Here is an 18,356-nt window from a genome sequence, read left to right as displayed (position 1 = left end):
TGAAATAAACAAAGTTAATGGCATGTTTAGTTGCACTAAAAAAAACACCCTTAACGACGACCCTTAACCAAGATCAGTGAATAAACAAAGTTAATGGCATCATGTCTAGTTGCACTAAAAAAACACCCTTAACGACTATGAAGAGGTTCACCAAGATCAGTGAATAAACATAGTTAATAGCATGTATAGTTACACTAAAAAAAAACACCCTTAACAACTATGAAGAGGTTCACCAAGATCCGTGAAATAAACATAGTTAATGGCATCATGTCTAGTTGCACTAAAAAAAAAACTCTTAACCACTATGAAGAGGTTCACCAAGATCAGTAAAATAAACAGTTACCAGTAATACCATATTCACTAACAAAAACAAACCCTCAGTGACTTTGAACAGGTTTACCAAGATCAGTGAAATAAACGGCATGTCCAGTGGGACAAAAAATTAAACTCAACGACTATGTGAAATTGTTTGCTAAATTTCACTTGCCAGTTTAATGGCACAACTCTCAAAATCCAGTAATGTGTTTACCGAATTTATCAGATTTAAAAGAGAGTTTTTAAACAAGGAATGTACGTACAGTAGCAACTGTACTTTCTTCGCTTGTTTTTTTCACTCGCTACCTTAAAGATGTATTGTCCCTTTAAACACAAAAAATGAAAAAAAAATATTCTAAATTTAAATTGGCCATATCAAAGTAATATTAAAGTTATTCACTTTAAGTCGAAAATTCAAGGCAAAAACAACAAATTTAAACAAAGATTTCAAACCACGCGTATGCATTATGCATGATGCTAATTAGGATTGTTTACAACTCGTCACGGTTAAGAAGGTGTTTTCACACAGATCACGAGGAAGTTTTATGATTATGTATACAGAGTAGCCAAACAAGCGCGTTGCATTATGAGTTATGTTTGATCAAAAACTTTTACTGGAAGTCAGTTATTTTTTGAACAAAAAAATGTTCGTATTTCGGTTACATTATTTTTTTTCCAACTAATTTTTGGTGAAAGTTAATAACTATTATGATACTTCAAAATGACCCACTTTTTTTCGAAATATTTTTAAAAAAAATTGGGGGGAATTAGTCAAAGGGACAATACATCTTTAAATGAGAGCTTTTTTATTCAATATATATTTCAGTCTGGGTAGAATGAATCTTACCATGCTTAACAGGTTCCAATTGTAAATCACTTATACATATACGACCAATTTTAAGTACAGTACTGGTTTTTTGTCATGCCTTTACAGATTTTAATTTGCAAGCCAACATGAAGGGTTAGGTACCACTCAATGATAAATGTAGCATGAGCAGTATAGACATTTTCCTACCTAAAGAGAACAGTTGAGCTATTACCATCAAGTTTATAATGAAATCATAATGTACAATTGCAATTTACACCTAACCAGATTGATATAATTACTGGTCATGTTCTCATTGACTTTTAATCTTGAGCTATCGCAATTGTTTCTGAAAATAGACAAGCTACATTTGGGTGTAAACATCAATAACAGAAAGTTTCACTCTTGTATTCCTTACATTTATATCATAAAGCACCAATGCACTTGTACTTGTTATTCAATATCGTCTCCCTCTGGCTTTTAAACGCTCTCTTTCATCTAATTTATCTTGTTTACGTCTATCGGTGTTGTGGTCTGTTTTTTCTGGTGTTCTTTTAAGTTCTCTCTTGTCTATGTAAGCACTTTTTCTGGTTTTCGGATCTGACACAGAACTACTGGATTCAGAGCTATCTGATCCGGAACTATTTGGTTCAGAATTGTCTGACTCAGAACTGTCTGACCCAGAACTATCTGACTCTGAACTTTCTGAACCTGAACTTTCTGAACCTGAACTATCTGAACTTGAACTCTCTGAATCTGAACTGCCAGAACTTGAACTGCCCGAACTTGAACTGCCCGAACTTGAACTGCCTGATTCATCTTTTAGTTTCTTCCTTGCGTGGTTTTTTCTGGTCTCTCTGTTTATTTTCTCTTTATCTTCTTTATTGCCATCCCTGGTCTTATAAATCATTTCATTTTCAATGTCCCTTTCTATATTGACCCATCCATCTTTCCCTTTTTTAACAACTTCATTTTGACCTCTGATAATAGTTTCGTCTATCTCACTGCAGTTTCGTTTATCCCTCCCTCTGATGTTTCTCTCGTCTCTTCCTCCATAGTTTGGTAAATCTCTTCCTATATTATTTCTGTCATCTCTCTTGTCTCTTGTCCTGCTATAGCTCTCATCTCTGCTATTTCTTTCATTTTTCCCTCCATTGTATCTTTCATTTCTTTCTCTGCTGTTCCTCTCAACTCTTTCTCGGCTATTTGTCTCATCTCTTCCTTTTTTGCTTCTTTCATCTCTGCCTCTGTTGTTTCTCGTATCTCTTTCTCTGGTGTTACTCTCATCTCTCCCTCTAATGTTACTCTCATCTCTTCCTCTGCTGCCTCTCTCGTCACTGCCTCTGCTGCTTCTCTCGTCCCTTCCTCTACTGCTTCTCTCGTCCCTTCCTCTGCTGTTACTCTCATCTCTTTTTCTGCCGTTTCTCTCATCTCTTTTGCTTCTTTCATCTCTTCCTCTGCTGTTTCTCTCATCTTTTCCTCTACTGTTACTTTCATCCTCTTCACTAACAACCATTTCTTCTCGTTTTCTGTCATTCTTACCTCTACTTATTCTTCTATCATTTCTTTCATCCCTCTGTTGGTTACCTCTTTTATCTCTCCCTTTTTCAACTATTTCATCCATCCACCTATTTTTGTCATTCTCTTTACCCTTTTCAACTATGTTATCCATCCATCTATTGGTCTCTTCTTCTCTTCCTTTTTCGACTAGTTTGTCCATCCAAGAAGTGTCTGAATCTCCTCTTCTGCCTGTTTCTTTACCTTTTTCAATTCTTTCAACTCTTCTTTCTCTATTACTCTCTTGGTCAATTCTATCATTCTCTCGTTCACCTTTTCCACGTCTCCCTCTTTCATCTTTCTTTCTATCAGATCTTTCACCTTTATCACGTTCAATTCTGTCTTCTCTTTCTTGCACACCTCTATCTTCTCTTCTATGATCAATTCTTACATCTCTACCTCGATCACATTTGTCTTCCCTGCCACGCTCAATTCTCACTTCCCTCTCTTGATCACCTCTATCATTTCTGTTGCGTTCAATTCTCTCTCTTCTTCGACGTTCATCTCTCTCATTTCTTTCATTTTCAACTGTCTCTTCTCTTGGTCTGTCTACTTGCCTTCCAATATACCTATCTCCTCCACCTCTTTTTGTCATCTCTTTCCTTTCACTTTTATTACTAAGTTCATGGTTTTTAAAACCTTTCTCTCTTCCATTAATTCCATAATTTCTTTCAGTACTTTCTTTTCTTTTTCTGCTTTCAGTCCTTGTGTCCTCCTGTGTGGACTCCGATGATGATGAATCAGATTCACTACTAGAAGATGATGAAGATGATGACACTGGCGTTTTATTTTTTCGTTTTGTTTTAGATTGTGCTTTCTTAATTTTTTCAGTTTCTTTATTTTTATTCTTTTTACTACTTCTTTGCTCTTTTTTGGATTTTGATGAAACCTTTTTTCCTTCTTTTGGAAGTGTCTTTTTCTTCTTTCTTTTTCTTGATTCTTCTTCAGATTCTGATGAACTTTCTGTTAAAAAGAATACATTTATAGTAATTTAGGGTTCATAAAATAAAATTAGATTATGCTAATATATACTATCTAGATCAAAAAGTATATCTTTTCCAAGCAAAATTATTTTTAATATAAAATCAATATGAGTCTTTTTAGGAGATTTAGTTGACCCATTTAATCTAGATAATTTTAACAGTAAATGAGTAGGTAAATAAATAACAACAGTAAATCATGTTGACCTTTCCCCCCAAAAAAGAGTAAACCTATTTTATACACTGTTGAACCACACCTCCAAACAATGATAGGTGACTTACCTGAGGAAGATGAGGAGGCCGATGACGAACTGTCATCATCAGAACTTGAATCACTAGAGTCAGAAGAATCGCTCTTCATTAGAGGCTGCCTCTGCTCCATTATCTTTTTCTGCTGAAGCTTTAAGTGCTCACGAAGGTCATCACTATAAATTGAATAATTTTAACAACAATAATAAAATCAATATCAAATTAATGAGGCTTTAATTTTATATTTCGTAATTTAACACAGCTGGTATTGGTATTCAATGACAATAAATGTACAAGATATATTTATCTAGATCAAATTAGTGGTCAAGCGGTTAGTCCAGTGGCAATGCAGCTATACAATTGGCACAGGTTTACTCTTCGACCATTTTGGTGGCAGCAATTGACACAAGGGACTCTTAGGGGAGAAATTAGTTGTACTGTGCACCATTCAGCTCAGTAGGCTGAACGTCACAGGTTATTCCACCACATGTACATTTTTTTTTTAAACTTACGTGAGACCTCCAAGTCCAATTGTAGTAAAGAAATTGATAGAGAACCTAGTGTTTGCTGGATTATCATGTGGCATCAAACCTTCCAGGAATGGCTGCAGTGTACTATAAAAAAACGAATTTCATCTATATATAAAAAACATGATTTACAGCATTATGTAAGTTTACAATAAGAAGTAAAATGAATTTAACATAATGTTATACACAATATCACAATTGCTTAAAAGATATTGTTTGTATTCGGTTTTTCTCAAAAACATTCAAATGCTATTTTTGATTTTCAGCAAATTTATACATATAAACCATTATTTACAATTGAAAAGGTAAGAAACTTCAAGAAGCTATTAAACAGGTTACAAATAGAATATATAAAACAATATATAAAAATATATAAATCAATAAATAAAAATTATGGTTTCAGATACTAGACAGCGAAAGTTTTAAATGTTGTACAAAAGAATGAAAAGTTTTAATATTGTAATAATTGTTAATATATGTCTGCTGCATTGACTTACTGATCCTTTAGTCTTTCGTTCAGCTTTGGAAGTCCCAAATATTCAGACAGTTCTTGGAAAAGTATCTTTATAAAGATTCGGCTTGACGATGTTGTATCATCCTCATTTAACTTGATGCAAGATAATGCCTGAACATTTTTTTAAATAATATGAATCAGAGTCACAAGTAATGTAAAAATAAAAGGGATTATTTAACAACACAAAAATACATGCAATAGAGAATAAAACCTATTAAACTTGTACAGTTTGAAGATAAATAACAATCTATGTTTTTACATATACTGTAGTACTGTATCGTATTCAAATAAATGTTCTGGGACATTTATTGTTTGGGAGGGTTTTAGGGGAAAGGTTAGGTTTGCATTTATTCGAGGATACGTTTTTTTATGTAAAATTGTAACATGTATAATCAAATAAATACCCCCTAGATATGACATAAATACAACACAATTAATACAGTAACAAGTGTAACTAGATTTAATTCGTCACTATGACGAATTATAGGTTATATGCATTGATTTAAATAAAGATAATCGATTGATTTAAGATATTTTGATTGATTGATTTTCTCAGAATCGTTAGTTATTTATAATATATGATAGGATCTTGCTAACGCAAATACAATAGCCGGTATCATAATCCTATCAAAGATCCTTCTGCGTATATAATGTCATAAACCACATTTGTGTTTTTATTTAGATTTCATTATAAATCATGTGTATAATCTATACACTAAGAAATACAATTGAACAAACAATACGGATAATAAAAAAAAATCTCATTTCGTTTCGTTTCCCAAGGTGAGACTCGAACTCGGTACCTTGAATGCTATAGACACGAGCAAAGACCACCGAGCCATACACAACTGACTAAAAGTTGTGGAAAGATTCCTCCGTGTATTTACTATGCAGTAACCACTTTGGTGCAGATAGATTAGTACATACCGCAATGAATTATAATGTTTTACTATGATGACATCTTTAAAAATTTAAAAAAATGATGCACTGTCAAACTATATACTTTTAACTTTAATATATGAACTTCTTAAGGAAGAAAGTTAATGTTAAGTTTGTTATTTCGGCCTAAGAAAATGTTATAATTTGTTTGATTGTCAAAATTAATTTTTTTAAATTTAATATGCCATTAATAATGACTTAATCAACTTTTTTTCTCCTAATTTCATAATAAATCATACATATGATACATACACTTCAAGAAAATGAAATAAAAAATAGGTGTTCCCGAGCATTCTAACAATATATATTAATTTTAAAATTTAGCATATTTTCACCATTTTGTTAACTGACACGTGCGTAGCCTGTCACTTTTGACGTGCTCGTATAACGCTGTTTCCCGTTGAAAAGTGAATAAAATATGACATTATTAAAGAAAGGTTATACAACAGTAATCGGACAAAAACAGTGCGCATTAACGTTTGACGCGCAGTGCGCGTGCAAAAATCTGCGCACTCATGTCAATTTTTTAAACGCTTAAAATTGCCTGAAACGTACTCTAATTTCATCGAAAATAAATTCTGACAATTTTCAACATTTTAAGCGCGCGTACGCATGCGTTATATGCGCTACGCACGTAATTGTATTGCCATATGATGAAATATGACCTGAAATTTATGAGTACCAAATTTTGTTTAAAAGTGATTCATGCTTGTGAAGATATGATTACAAACGTGATTTCGTTAAATCGCGCGTAGACCGCGTAATGTTTGATTGCGCAGCCAACCTGAAAACATAACCACATCGATTCCTGGCCATAAGGAATATACTCTGAAAAATTGACTTAGATAGATGAAACTGATATCAAGATAATTCACGGACAAAATAGTGCTAAGGAAAGAATAAATAAATAAATAAATAAAGATTTTGACAGAATCAAGAGGTTATATGCATGATAATGCATATAACCTAATAAAAATGCTTGATAAATTCTAGATCATGAGAGTCAATGAATTCTACTATGTGTTAGTACTGTGTGTGTATGCACATGGCAGGGCGTTTTTTCAAGAAAAAAACTAATTGTCTCGGGGCGTATATTTGATGGGGCTTTTATTCTAAAAGATTTTCTATAGGGGGAGTTTATTAGAAGGGACATTTATTCAAAGTGCGGTGAATATTCAAATAAGTACAGTATGTAAGATTTGACAATATATTCCATAAGAAATTGTATTATTTACCATCCATGGTATAGCATCTGTATACAATAGGTGAGAAAAGAACTTGGCCACATTCCTTAGTTTATTAGTTTCCAAACGATGACAAACATCATACTGCTCCCCAAATACGACTGTGTAATTCTGTAAATACTCCTTCTTCAGCTGGCAAAACCTCTGAAAGATAATAACAATACAGTATTGTTGTTAACAATTTCCTTTGTATTTTTCATTCAAATTGAGGTGTGGTTTATATTAGTGCTATTGAAGTGTGGATTGTTTCTTTAATAGTTTAAAAGTTATATACACAAAATGAAAGAAAATGTTCAACAATTCTATTGCGTGACTTACCTGGGCTAATAGACCATAAAACTTTTCGTAGGTCCTTTGCTGAGCACAACAATCTAGTATCATAAGACATACTTCTTTCTGTAAAAAAAAATATATATTAAATGAAAAAAACATATCTAGGCCTGCCTGCCTAACTTTGGTCTATTTATCATTTTTTAATATGTTTCTATGGGACAATACAAAATGATCATACCTCTTGACCTGGTTTAATTTCCATTTTGAGAAGTTTATGGGCACACTCTTCGAAATCCAAACTGGATTGGATAGTCAGGTAGATGGTACGACGCAATGCCACTAAGTTTGTCTCCGTTTGATCAATGATTTCCATTTTTTTTTCTAGAACAAAACTCTAAATATATTAGCAACAAAGACAGGCATGTCATTTGCCTAACATAGTTGAAACTACAAATGTTAATCAATATAGCAGAATTTAAACAAATTGCAGTACCTCAATTATTTGTTGTATTATGATACTAATTAAAAATGCGTTAATCTTAAATGTACCTTCAGTATCGGAGTCCGATTCACTTGAGCTACCATCGCCACTGTCACCCGATTCTGAATCACTTTCCTCGCCAAGAATATCTTTCTTAATTGTTTTGTACTTTTCTTCATTCTCCAGATACTCTGGGTCATGCTTAAATATATCTAAGGAAGAAAAAAAGACCTCATTAATAAAATAATAAAAAAATCATGATTGTAATCTGTAACTGAAAATGTGTTTGAACACTACTTTGCGAGTAAAGATATTCATTCTACATAGGACAAAACTTCTGAAGATTACTAAAGGTATTTTATGGAAAGGAGAACTGGATTTCCTTTTAAGTAAAAATTACAATCCGTTTAAAAAGAAATGTATACAGGTCACGAGTGCTGAATGGCTACAGGGATCCCTGAGCAGGGCTGGAGGAAAAAACAGACATTAAAATATTGCAAAAAAGGCTAAAAATGCCAGCAGCCTCCAGCATTATTATTATTTTATTTATATAGCGCTTTTCCAAATTAGTGTAAAATGATCAAAGCGCTTTACATAGGAAATAGATGTGTTGTGAGGGCTTTTTTAAATTTTAAAACTGTGGTTTGTTTTCCTGGATCACAGACGGGAGTTTATTCCACATCACCAGTCCAAATTTTGAGAAAGTATTATTTCCAGAGGTCCACTTTTCGAGACAGTGATCCAATCTGGTGTGATCTATCTCGGACCTCAGGCCTCTCTTAGCACATCTATACACCCGTAAGAGCTCAGCTCAGATAACAGGGCGCATTATTATTTAAACAATTGTAAACATGAAGTAACACTTTAAGAGTGATTCTACTTTCAACAGGTAGCCAATGCAATTCATAAAGCAGAGGTCTAAGGTCTTATTAGAGGGCCACTTAGGGACCCTAAACCAGGGGGTCTTAGTGGTACGCTACTGAATGTATGACTTACTAAGCATGTCTTCTGTAGTATACTGGTCCTCTAATGTCAGCAAGTGAGTGAACTGACCAGCTTCTTCCACAAGATCAAGACCCTCACTTAGAGATGGAAAGTCTTTAAAGCCATCCTTGCGTACAGCGAACATGACTTCCACCATGTACTGTACACGCTTATCAATCTGTGACTCATGTAGAATGCTACGTAGACGATCAAATATTGCTACAAAAAAATATATAAATCATTATTGCTACAAAAATATATAAAAATCAATGATGTTCTGTAACAGACTGAAGGGAATATGAGGAATAAATTATAGAAAATATTTTCATTGTGGCTAATCATATAATTTCAAGACTTATTACATGCTCCTCCTCCATGCCATGTTAGTGTTGCTCTCTCTTCTAAACACATTTTTTAAGGTTTCTCCACTTTAGTTGCTTTCGTACAAAACATGAAAAATGCAACTTACCATGCATTCCTCTTGGTGAAATATCATAGAGTTTTTGTCCACTCTCCTTTAGAAAAGCCACGGCAACTTCTACAGAATCATCTGAAGGATTCTCTAACAGTAGTGTTAATATCTCTAAGGCGATTACTTCATGAGCCTAAAGAAGTAACAAATAATGTTATTACTTGAGAAGCCCATTGGATATTAACTAATCTGGTATATTCCATAATATGATTGGACTTTTTCAGGCTATTGCAAACCCTAAATATAAGTCTTGGAAGGAAGAAACCTAGGCAGCTAGTTTATAAGTTTATAATACTGGTATATTCTAGAGAGTGTATAATCGTATAATTATGCAATGATAAAAATATAAAATGGTTGGTCTATACTAATTTGTCAGTGGAAATGTAACTGTAACCGTATCATTAAAGACTATTGCAAACTAAAGTGTAAATATAAACATGTTCACTGGAATGTGGAGACTTCATTTATAGGCTTTATTTACCCTCCTATTTGTCATGATCATTACCTTAAGCGTGGTTCGCACTAGAGACGCAACGTAAGGACATACGCGCAATGCAAGTTGACCAATGACAAACCAATGTCAAATCACTTAGGTTGCGTTACGTCCTTGTGTTGCATCTCTAGTGGGAACCAAGCTTTAGTAACCTATCATTATCTAATCATACAATAATAATAGAAAATATAAACACAATCTTACTACTTGCTGGTTGACTAGATGAGCAATGAATCTAGTAGATGTTAAGCATAAGCTTTTGTCATTTCGTTTGAAACTCTTTTGAAAATTGACAATCAGTCGCTTCAAAATAAGTTCACCATTTTGAGGAAACTGTAAAGAAAAAGAATAATATTTAAAAAAAAAAAATATTATACCAGGGTAATGTTTGCTTATTATAATACTGTACTTGCATTTGGAAGATGATAACAAGCCAAATATTTCTATCAATTCTCAATTACAACCCATTTTATCGTAAGCCATTTGATAGCACACAATACAAACTACTTTATTTAGCAACTTACAGTACATATTACGAGCCGGATATATTAATTATTTGTTTGCAGTTTATTTATCAATTGCTTTTTAGAATGAACTTAAATAAAATCACTTACCTTTGAATTGATGATAGCTACTAAAGCAGCATATACGTGTGTAAAAGTCGGTGAGGCATTCTGGGCTTGTACGATAGAACGTGCTAACAGTCCCCTGTGGAGAAAAAACAATGTCTACTAAACAAAACATTTAAACAATGTCTACTAAACAAAACATTTAAACAATGGCCCTGTTTCTGCTGCCAACTAAATACCGTATATTATACGGTATTTTTTGAATACCGTATATATACGGTATATTTTTGGCAGCAGAAACTGCGCTCATAAAAAATATACCGTATTTTGTATACCGTATTTTCCCCACAAAATTTGTGGATAAAATACGGTATTTACAAATTTATACCGTATTTTATGTACCCGTTTCTGCTGCCAATAAAAAATACCGTATTTTTTTTTTACATGACAAAAAGTCACCATTCGTGTTTTTATTTTCTGTCGCTGTTAGCTGCTTTACACACATGTATAGATATATTCGGCGAAAATGTGGAGCGAAGACGTCACAGTTTTACTAAATAAATGTGTGTGGGGAAGCTAAAATGTCTGACCAACTAAAAGGTAATAAAAGGGACAACCACATTTATAAAGACATTTCTAAAAAAATAAAGCAGGAGTATGAAATAGACTTGTCTCCAAAGCAAGTAAACTCAAAGCTGAAGAGCCTGCGAAAGCAGTACAACATTGCAAAATACAATAACTCGGGAAGGGAACAAATTAATTGTCCCCATTACGATGTTTTCTGTGCTCTCACAACATCTCTATCACTAGGGCTAGGCTGTTGAAAGTGAGACGTAAAACTTCCTTTATTGCGACTTTTAATTATCGATCAAATAAATGAATGGCAATTTGGGTAAAAAAGATGAAATTTAACACGACCACCCAAGAAGTATTGTTAGCAGAAACGGGGTACTAAAAAATACGGTATAAAAAATTATTTTATACCGTATTTTTATACCGTATTTTGAGCAGTTGCAGCAGAAACAGGCCCAATGTCTACTAAACAAAACATTTAAACAATGTCTACTAAACAAAACATTTATGCTAGTAAGAATATGTCTAAGGTTTGTAATCAACTGACCACTCATTTTAAACAATGCTAGATGACCTGAAAAATGTGTCCTTCTCAAGCTTCAAAGTTATTTGGCCACAATTTACCAAAGGTAGACTTGGTCAAATACATATTGTGATTTTGATATTACATCGTACGCTAGCCATAGGCCTAGTCTGACGTTGTCTAGATGCTACAATAACTGTCTTTCTGTTTTTGCCAGAATCAGTTAATACAAATTTGGGGGAAACCCAGTATTTTCGCTGGAAAGTTATGATTATTCCATTACCTTTGGCCTTTACAATCGATCGAAAGTTCATATCAATTTGCGCACAATGCATGTTGGGATTTATAGCGGGCCGCTTCAATTATTAGAATCAACTTATTTTTCACATTTTTAACCGTTTAAAGACGAAAAAGTTATCACAATAGGACCATATAGTATTTATTTTTAAATTAAATGTAGTTTGTGACCTTAGATCTAAAAAACGTAGGGAATGGGACTTCCATTAATTCCAGTTCAATATAATAAACATACCTTCCACGAATTATATTTTCTGCAAATAACTCCTGAACAATTAAACTGATGTTGGAAACATTGACCTTGTTGATCAACCCATTAATGCTCTTTTTTAAAGCTTCCCATGCAATCCGCTGATAAGCAGTTCTGAAAAAAAAAACAGGAAATCAACTAGACCTAAATAAATAAATAATAAATACCTAGTTTCAAATTCTAGAAACTATATACGAAATAAAAACACAAGAGATCTTTGGCCTGCATTACTTGCAGTAGAGTTAATGTCAAGAAACAACTATAATTTGAGATCTGTGCTGTTGCATGAAGGGTTAGGGTCTGTGTGTTGCATGGAGCATTAGGGATGTCGCCATCCTGGTCTACGGTGGCGGGATCCACTCAGCAATCAACTACAGTATCATGACCATGATTTACCAGCTGCTGTTTAAACAATAAATTCTGTTTTCCACTATTATTCACGCAAATCCAATGTTTCGCAGAGAAACAAATCATGCTTCCCTTTCTACTACAAAAGCAATAGCTGTCATTTTCATTGCGTTGTCTGTGCTAAACCTTTCATGTGAGTGCTCATGAACGACGTCATTACTCATTTTCTAAGCTCTAATTGGTTGCGTAATTTTTCGCATCGCAAAAAGTAGAAGCAATTCAAACTACCAATTTTGCTTAAGTGAAGAAACTCCGGGAACTAGAATTTGTAGTAGAAAGGTATTTGGAAGATGGAAACATGAATACACATGCGTATAAGCTGATGTTTTCGATTCAAAATCAATCAAATTCACCTAGTGATAAACAGGCTTAATAAACAATCAATCAGGTTAAGAAAACACACTTTATAAACTACCAAATTAATGGTGATACATACGATGTTTTATCTGTGATCTGTTGTTGCATTAAACGTAGCTTAGCTGGAGGGATGTAAGCACCACCTGTCCTTGTGGTCAGAATGTCAGGCTCTGGTTTCTTCTTCTTTTCTCTGGGTTCTGTAACAACTTCATCAACAGAGTTCTTATCACCCCTAAAAAAAATGGGAATATGTAGTAACAATGATATTGATTTGCCGACACAAAATCAGATTTAAAATTTCTTTATTTTAATTATCCACAGCAACAGTGAATCATCGTGGTCACTAACAGGCTGGAAAATCACAAATTCCGTGGTATAATACAAAGAGAGAAAGAAATGTTTATACAGCATACACAATTGACAGTATCTATATATAAATTTACGTAAGGGAAAAATTCGGTAAATCGCACGTTACTTCTATAATGTTTACTCGATGGTATATACAGTTGGTTCGTACTTTCGGTACTGATTTTAACCACCTCATGTAACCCTGTTTACTAATTAAATTGAGTTAGATAATTAGTTATTGACAATTAAAACAAATTTAGGTTCAAAGATTTGCCCCGAATAGGGGTGTTTTCCGATTGTGGTATACACTGTCTAATGGATGTCAATTTGAAAAATACCCGCACACAATAATACAAGGACGCTTCGCATTTTCCTATCTCCTCCTACGATAATTGTTTTTAATACTGTAGCTGAAAACCGGTTAAACAGTTCGAGTACAGTATCATAATGTTGAAGACAGGCCGATTTTCTTTAAAAAATACTATTTTGATAGATTTAATATACGTTTATACAAATGTATTGATTTGCGATGAATGGAACATTCCAATCTCTCAGACTCCCAGTTTGTAGGTAAATTTATGAGCCCTTGGTTTAACACAAGTAGGTAAATTTATGGGCCCTTGGAGAATAAAACTTATACAGTATATAGTATTGCAATACTTTGACAATATTGTAAATACTGTACGTATTAACCATTTTTGGTCGCCATTTGAATCAAAATTGTTTTACTGTGAATGTGGTTACTGTTTAGATATATAAACAAAATATACAAAGAACATTTATTACTGTGAGTAGATTACAGACAGTTGCTTCTCAACGTTTTTGTATTAATTAATAATTATAAAAAATATAAACGTCGTAGTGGTGTGTCGTTACATGTACTTTACTATTTCAATCGACTATAACAGTTTTAAAAAAGTATTATAAATCGTAAATGTTTTACTGTGTTTAGTGGTATATTATTGATAGGCCTATAAAACATTTAAAACAATATTTCGTTACTGAGTGGATAGAGAATATATTTAAAAATTGTTCTTCCCATCCTCTTCCCCATCCCTCAACTCTAATGTTATATACAAAACACAAATTGGGTTTGTTTAAATGAGTTCAAATAAAAATTGGACTCATTTTTAAGACAAGGCATAATTCCCAGGGTGCTAATTTTACGTAAATCATCGTGTCTATTTATTCGTTTCTGTAAACGACAATGTACTATAGTCCTGCGGTACGTACATTTTTTATGCTGAAATTACTGTGTATTCGAGAACCATTTGTGGACACGACCTAGATGGTACGCTCGCGTACCATCTAGTACTGTATAATAACAGCAGAGCATAGAAACTGGAAATCAATGACCATAACATATGTACACATCTTGTACTGTACCTTATGTTCTGTACACTATCAAATTTCATGTGACAAACAAATGTGCGGCCCATATACGGATATAATGATGTCATTACCATATTTGGGCGCATTACAACTTTATTGTCAAACAAGTTTGATAGTGTAGACTTATTAATATTTAATTTTTTTTTTTGGTCATAACTAAAATATTAAACAATTCATACTGTACAAAAGTTTAAATATTTCTTACCCACGAGGTGACTGATCTTTCTTTCTTTTCTCCCCTTTATTATCTTCCTCTCTCCTTCTCTGGTTCCATCTTTCTTCTTGCCGATCATAATTATTCCTAGTACGCAAGTCATCCCGACTGCGATAGTTGTTTCTTCGACCTCTAGGTGACCTACTACGATCCCTTTGATCACGTCGACCTCTGTAATCTGGAGATCTTGACCTGCTGCGACTATTCCTGCTGCGTCTATCTTTGTAGACAGGGGATCTAGACCTACTCTGCTTCTGTGTATTACCACGCTTACTCCGTTCTTCCCTAGTCTTTTTTATCCTTTTTCTGTCATCACCACTGTCACTGGTTTCTCCATCACTAGAATATTTGTTTAGATTAACATTATTTAAATACAAAATTAATAAACACTACAAAGCACACTAACACTCATACTGTAAATTTTTATATAACTTTTTTAACTTATTCTAAAATGTTTTTATGCTGTTTGTTGTCTTGAGGAAGACAAATTTCAAATAGTATATTTTTGGACAATAAAGGTTGAATCTATTCAAATTTGATTTTTTTCAACCTTAATCTTTCAACAAATATAATTAAATAAGTATATTTGTTTTACCATTTTAATATGCATTGTTCTACAAGTTTGTTTTAAATGCTGAAATTACAATTGAAATTTACCTTCTATTTGGTCTCTTTACAGTGGTACCAACTACACTACGGAATCGTCCAGCACTCACAGTGTCCTCATCACTACTGCTGGAGTCACTACTTTCTCCCCTCCTGCAAAGGAAAGTTTTATAAATACTTTTATTGATCAGGAGAATGAACACTAGTGTACAATATTGTTTATCCTCTAACTTAATAATCCAAAGAGCGCTCTGTTTCAAAAACATGTGAAGTGACCTTATATATGAACTGTACAACAATTAATTATAACATTTATTCTATAGAACATCCAGTTGTATACACACAATACGTATGTATTATTTATTTCTTTATTTTATTTTATTCAGTTGTCAACCAACAGCGATGAAACCGCCACTAACAGGTTGAATCTAAACATAATAAACTATAAATTGTATTCAAATAAACAACAAAAACATAAACAAAGATCACAACATTAAAGAAATTTAACAATTTTACCCTTAAATACATTTAAACTATATATATATATATATATATATATATATATATATTATAACTTCTATAATTTGTAGTAGCATTAGGTACTTCCAAGATCTAGAATTTACTATTTTGATACAATTTTTACTGACTGTATTTTATCACTTTTTCATTCAAAGTAACATTTATTTCTCTTATTGTTAATTGTGTTGTATATTTTCATATATATGGGTTATTTATTTGTTGATTATAGTTACACAATGGAGAAAAAATACATGTTAAAAACCACCCAAAATAATAAATGGCCCAGGGAATTTATTCAAATAAAATAATTACTTATAATTTAGATTACCAACCTGTGTTGTGGTGAAGATTTCTTTGCATCAGCTACTTTGTGTAGAACACTTTGAATTCGTTTTTGTTTCCAACTATCATCACTGTCGTCATCTTCACTCACAGACACTTGTAAAGCATCAGCTTGGTTGGATCCTTTTTGTATAGGGCTGTACATTTTTTTAAATGTATGCATGTAAATGAAATTTTATTCCAATTCCAAAGACACAATTAAAATTAGTTACAAACAAAATATAATAGTATTGTTATACACTATTAAAATATGTAAAAACACAGTAAATGTTAAAACAGTAAAAAAATGATCGAGTGAAATGCTAAAAACCCATTTTAAATTGATTCAACTTAATTTAAAACTAGGCTAATTTAATTAATTTTCGCCATGGCTAAAAATACGGTGCCGTGTCCTAATTTCCGTTTGCTAAATGTAGGGTAAAATTGCATTACGTCATAATCAGTACGTGTGTGTCATCATCGTATAAGAACTTTGGATTTGTTTTATCGCGAAAACAGTGATCAACCGCTTAATATTTTCGTTATGCTTCATTTATTACTATTATCGCCGTCGTGTGTGACAAAAACTTAGCCTACGTCTGTTATTATTGAAAAGCCAAAAATGTTTGATTTTAATTCTAGAATACAGAAAAACATTTCAAAAGAGGCCTAATACATACTATAACCTCATTATATGAGTTTGTTTGTGTAGGAAAAGCGGTGCCAGGCTGTGGCAAGCTGCATATGTGCGCGGATTTTTGTGACTCATCCCTGGGGCTACTGTTTAAATCATAGTATTTGAGGGCCCCTTCATTTTCCGCATTTGCTTGTTGTTTATGGTCACCATCTGCAAACAAAGTTTAATAAAAATATAGGCCTAAATAGGCCATTTGTAATAAAAAATACTGTAAAACCCTCATATATAGTAACTATGGACGAATGAACGCAACACAATTTCCAACATTGAATTATAATTACTTTACTTCTAATCTGGCTATCAACATATCGGATTATAATATTACTACTGTATGTTGTATAATGAAATAATATTTGAGATTGAGTGCATGTTTTAAACGCTTTATGTAACGTCCACCAACTACATGAACTTGTTCTATTACTACAGCATCAACGTTGTCGCCCGTTATTAAACTTCTGTATTCAACATTGCTAGGTCTAGCTCCAGGGCTGAGTCACAGAATCAGCGCACACATCCATGCAGTCTGGCGCCGCCGATAAGCATTCTCTACAGACGCGATATGGATAAAAATCCAAAGGCCTTATACAAATGAGGACACACATGTACCACCACCACCCAATTGGCGGATTATGACATAATGCAATATTACCGTACCTTTAGCAAACGGAACCGTATCTTAAGCCACAGTGGCACAGCGATTAATTTTACTTTTAGGCCTAGCCTAGGGCCAACGGATTACGGTCATGTCGGCCACATACCACATCGGGCCCCAACACAATAAAAGCAATAATGTATGGAACGCTATGAAAGCATTGCATGTTACATTCTTATTCCGAAGGCAACAATGCCAAGTAGTATTTGGTCTTGTCCTGTCAACTTTCTTGGTTTATTGAAATCCCAAACTGTCTACCAAAGTATCCTAGAAAGACAGATTTCTAGGGCCAACACTTGACAAAAAGGCCTATTATAATGTTGATTGACTTACTGAATACAATCATCTTTTTCATTTTTAATATACCTTACCATTTCTGTTTATTATTTTGTATTGTATTGCTATGGAGGAAAATAAATGTCAGGGACTAGGCCAGCCTACCCTAGCACTCATTCAGAGAGTGAGTCTACCCAGTAAAACCATTCTTTTCCCGTGCATCATGAGATGCTGAAACCTCACGAAAAGGCATGTCGCATGATAACTCCTCTAATTACAAACTTACAATACATAAATACAGTGTGAATAAAATAATATTGATATTGTAAAGTTGAATTACATTATATTCTTAACATTGGTTAGCATACCTTTTAGCCATAATTATATAAAACGTGAAATTTACGTATGTTTTCAAACCCACTTCTAAAACACGAAAACGTCCGACTTTTCGTCCTGAGCTAAGTTCAAAGGTCAAAGAAAGCTAACGACAAAACTTTGCAAGCTGGGATGGATATGGTGAG

General features: G+C 33.3%; 1 protein-coding gene across 1 annotated transcript; it reads right to left on the bottom strand.

The window, feature by feature from the left end:
* Positions 1 to 275: 275 nt before the first annotated feature.
* On the bottom strand, positions 276 to 18,293 carry LOC140040630 (uncharacterized). Its single transcript, XM_072086703.1, has 18 exons — positions 18,204 to 18,293; positions 16,222 to 16,368; positions 15,422 to 15,523; positions 14,756 to 15,103; positions 12,890 to 13,042; positions 12,031 to 12,159; positions 10,448 to 10,541; positions 10,038 to 10,166; positions 9,338 to 9,473; positions 8,881 to 9,087; positions 7,953 to 8,096; positions 7,642 to 7,784; positions 7,449 to 7,526; positions 7,122 to 7,274; positions 4,931 to 5,058; positions 4,419 to 4,520; positions 3,940 to 4,082; positions 276 to 3,640 (listed from the first exon to the last, which is right to left on the bottom strand). Exons 1-18 carry the CDS (start codon positions 18,212 to 18,214, stop codon positions 1,578 to 1,580), a joined length of 4,410 nt encoding a protein of 1,469 aa, XP_071942804.1. The 5' UTR covers positions 18,215 to 18,293; the 3' UTR covers positions 276 to 1,577.
* Positions 18,294 to 18,356: the final 63 nt, after the last annotated feature.

This window comes from Antedon mediterranea, chromosome 2, assembly GCF_964355755.1.
Source record: "Antedon mediterranea chromosome 2, ecAntMedi1.1, whole genome shotgun sequence".
NCBI classification, from domain to species: Eukaryota; Metazoa; Echinodermata; class Crinoidea; order Comatulida; family Antedonidae; genus Antedon; species Antedon mediterranea.
The sequence above is the reverse complement of the archived record's forward strand: the minus strand, read 5'-3'. Positions and strand labels throughout refer to the sequence as shown.